The sequence below is a fragment of the Morone saxatilis genome, unplaced genomic scaffold (assembly GCF_004916995.1).
Source record: "Morone saxatilis isolate NCDOM2014 unplaced genomic scaffold, NCSU_SB_2.0 Contig14, whole genome shotgun sequence".
NCBI lineage: Eukaryota > Metazoa > Chordata > Actinopteri > Moronidae > Morone > Morone saxatilis.
The window spans coordinates 6,743,643-6,747,872 of NW_023339696.1; the positions used below are offsets into that span (position 1 = coordinate 6,743,643).

At 44.2% G+C, this 4,230-nt stretch overlaps 1 protein-coding gene across 1 annotated transcript in view; it reads left to right on the forward strand.

Moving 5' to 3' along the window:
• Nucleotides 1–2,861, forward strand: part of cacng3b (calcium channel, voltage-dependent, gamma subunit 3b) — a gene marked incomplete at its 5' end in the record, with an annotated part of 6,057 nt that extends 3,196 nt beyond the window's left edge. Inside the window, 2 exon segments of the mRNA XM_035655432.1 lie at nt 21–161; nt 2,309–2,861. Coding sequence (XP_035511325.1) covers nt 21–161; nt 2,309–2,820 — 653 coding nt within the window.
• Nucleotides 2,862–4,230: the final 1,369 nt, after the last annotated feature.

Here is a 4,230-nt window from a genome sequence, read left to right on the forward strand (position 1 = left end):
GTGTGTGTGTGTGTGTACAGGTGCTGTGCGTGCCTCCAGTATTTTCCCCATCATGAGTGTGGGTCTGCTTTTCCTGGGGGGGCTCTGTGTGGCCGCCAGTGAGTTTTACCGGAGCCGACACAACGTCATCCTCAGTGCAGGAATCTTCTTCGTCTCTGCAGGTAAGTCTGTGCTGTGTGTGTGTGTGTGTGTGTGTGTGTGTGTGTGTGTGATGACAGTGGTGTCTGTAGCCAGTGCACCATTGTACATAAGGTAGGTCCTACATTAAGAGCAGGAAGGTTTCGTTCTTAAGACATACACATATTGTACGTGTCCTAACAGGTCAATTCATACTTCATGTGAAATGTCGTAGGTATGTCCAGAATCCTGCTGCTTTAAGAATTGTCACTCTCTAGTCCAGATTTTAGCCTCATTGGCTGCACATGTTTTATATTTAAATTGTATTGATTTTGTTGCTTGCTAATGTTGCTGATGAAATGTTTTGTATTGTGTTTTTCTTTTTTCTCTCTGATGGCTGCTACTACTTTAGCCACTGCAATGACCCGACTTCCCCACAGGAGGCATGAAAGTCAATAAGTTCTTAATTAAGAGCATAGAGAGTTTAAATATGAAGAGCATAGTCATACAGTCTTGGTGGGGTTTTTGTTGTTTTGTTTCTTTTTTAGTTGTTTTTTTTCAGATTTTCCCCCTCTTTGCTTGTAATCACACATCGTTAACTTGGCAGGTCAGGATATGCCACCATTAACAGAAATGTGGTTGTAGTGGAAAGGAGAATTGTTTCATTTGTGAGCACGAACACCAGCAAACTGTAATATTTCAACATACTGACGTTCAGCTTCAGGACAATACTAGCATAGCAGCCATCTTAGTGGCGGTACCAGCCAAATGACTTAAAATACCCTGATCGGTTCAAATATGTCTGATCTCTAGGAGTTAAAATACAAACACGCCCGCTGCGTTTATGATAGCAACAAAGGGGGTATATGTGTGTGCACGTGTCTGTGAGTGTGTGTAGTTGTGTTAGTGTGGAGCCACTTTAAACAGAGGAGGTGCAGCACTCAAATATTTGTAGAAGAAGCCCGTTAGGCATCCAGTGCACACAGAAGTGCCTGTGCGAGAAGCCAGAGTGTGGAAATTGGGCACAGCAGCTGATTAATCAATCAGCAAGAATACCATGATGCTGCTGTGATGCACTGTGAGGGTGTGAGAGTGTAAACACACATACATCCTCACACACATAATCTATCACGTGGATGCTGACACTTAGTCTCTCATAAACACACACACACACACACACACACACACACTCTTGCCCCTTACACACACAAAGGGTTGTAATTGCTGTTTAGTGGGATGTGTAGGGTCCCATTGGGTTTTGTAGTAAATTCATGGAGCCAAATTGGTAATTATTTACCACAATAGTGTGGGGCTGATTCTGGTTAATTACAGCTGGCTAATTGTCCCCATTCTGTGCGTTCCACCACACTGCATGAGCACTGTATTCTGGACTAATGATATGGAATAAGAGAGCCCAGCTGTGTGCAATGACTCTCTCCAGCGTTTCCATCAAGCTCCACTCCCTCTCTCCGATGCTCTCCTCCCGTTACTTTGCTTTATTTCATTTGGCTGTCTCCCCGTCACTCCTCTTCTTCTTCTCTTTTTCTCTGACATTTTTTCTTTCTCAAATTCTCATTCCCTTTTACTCTCACTAATCTCTCTTGTACAGGTTAATGATAATGTCTTATTGTTTGCGTCACAAAATGATTGATTTTTATCTAGGGACAGAAATGCCTCTCTATTGGCCAGTCTGAAATATCTCAGCAACTATTGGATGAATTGCCATGACATTTGGTGCAGACATCCATGTCCCCCTCTGGATGAGTTTTAATAAACCTTAGCTTTCCATCTAGTGCCATCCTCAGGTCAGAGTTTTAATTTGTCCAGCGCTCTGGTTTATGACCAGATAGTTGCGAAACTAATGACATTAGTTGTTAACAAACTAAACTAAGATGTTGAATGTGGTGAATATTATACTTGCTAAACATCTCATCTCGTCATGTTAGCTTTGTCACTGTGAGCATGTTAGCATGCTGATTAGTGGTCCCTCACGTTTCTGTACACAACCGCAGACCACATTTAACCATACAGTTTTACTGCAGCTGTTACTTATTAAAATAATAATTCCCTAAATGTCAATGCAGGGTTGCAGTGAAAAGATAAGCAAACACACGTATGCTGTGCTGTTGCTCTAAAGTGCAATGATAAGCCCCTTTCTTATTATTTGTCTCTTTCTTTCCTTCCCTTTCAGGACTCAGTAACATCATAGGAATTATTGTCTATATCTCTGCCAACTCGGGAGACCCAGGCCAGAGCGACAGCAAAAAGTCCTACTCCTACGGCTGGTCCTTCTACTTCGGCGCCCTCTCCTTCATCATGGCAGAAATGGTGGGCGTGCTGGCCGTGCACATGTTCATCGAGAAGCACCGCAAGCTACGGGCCAAGTCCCGCACCGAGCTCATCAAAAAGTCCGCCTTCAGCCGCATCCCCTCCTACCGCTACCGCTTCCGGCGTCGCTCCAGCGTGCGCTCTTCCGAGGCCCCCAGCCGTGACACCTCACCGCTGGGGAAAGGCGGCTACACAGGGCCTGCCGCCTCTGAGATGCCCATGTACACGCTGAACCCACGCGAGGCAGGCAACGCCGGCACCAAACCTGGCGGCAGCATGGGCGGGCTGCTCAACTCAGAGAGGGAGTTCCTCCAGAGCAGCACGCTCACCAAAGACTACAGCAAGGACCCCAACCGCAGGACCACACCCGTCTGAGAGGTGCTGGCTGCAGATATCGAGTCAATCAGAGTATCAAAGAGAAGGATGATGAGAAATACAGGGGGAGTGCAAAAGCAGGGGACACACAGGGTTAAGGGGTGGGAAAAGGGGTTTGATAAACTTTGACTGTGAACTGTGAACTTTTAGCCTTTGAACTGTGAATCCTGAGCCCTGTGAGAGTTTCAGTGTGAGTTGCAGGGTTGGTTTTAATGGAGAAGTTGTTCCCAACTCCACTTTACCACATATCTCTGTAGTTATACCTGTTACTCCTTACATATGAAGGCACATACAATTTATGTTCATAAATTGACCTACTGGCTTTTTAAAGGGGGAAGAAATGGGATTGACCCAGGTTTAATAGCATATCGTCAGTGGTTTGCTGTTTGGGCCAACTTCTCCTAAAAAATGAAAATAATGTGAACTAAAGGAGAAGAGGAAAGAGGTGAGAGACTTTGTGTAATCTGACCTTTTGACCTCTGTCCTCCTGACCCTTTTGGATAGCAGCGGAGTTGGATTAGTGCAGGGAACAGCCTCAGAGCTCCGAGCTGTCTCTCTGATTACGATAACTGTTTCAAAGTGCAGAAGTTAACACCTCAGGATCGGGATTGATTCATTTTCAGTTCAGCTGGATTCAAAATATAAATTGAAGATGCAGTTTGTCCATTTAATGGCAGCACATTTGTGGCACTAGTTATTATTTTCTATACACATTGTATATATATACTCTCTTTTCATATTGATTGATTGAGTTAATTGTAGAAAAGCTCACTTCATACCTGACTGAACTGAAACTGAATTGCGCTCATTCCTGGTACCATTCAACCCATCTCTCTGATCCCAGGTCAGTTATTAAACCTGCGTAACGGTTTTTGGTGACATACACTGACTACAGATCAGCTGTTAGGTAGGAAAAGGTGTGACTCAACAAAACTAATGAATCTCTTTTAGATGGTAACGTTAGATCATTGGTGCTTCCTTTTACCCCCTAGTTTCCAGCCACACAAGTCATCTCTCGATTTATTTTTTCGCCTAAAAACTTAAAAGAGATGATCGAATATATTTGTCCGTCTGTCCGCCTTCACCCATCGCCTTTCACCTTCCACATTTTTCTGTGTAGCCCCATAACTCACCTCACTGCCACCCTTCACACACCTCCTCTCACCCTCTCTTTCTCTTTTAGGTCCTGTCTTCCGTTGGTGTCGCTCGTATAGACTAGTTAGATGTTCTGGAGGTTGTTGGTTCAGGGTACTGTGGAGAGGAGACCGCTGAGCTGTGAATATGCTTTAAGGCAGAGCCAAAAAGACATTAAACAAACAGATGGACTTTTTTTGTTTGCCCACTACCTCTTGGTGAATATCTTTCAGATGAATTTAATATAAAGTTGTCTTTTCTTGCCAGAACAATTGT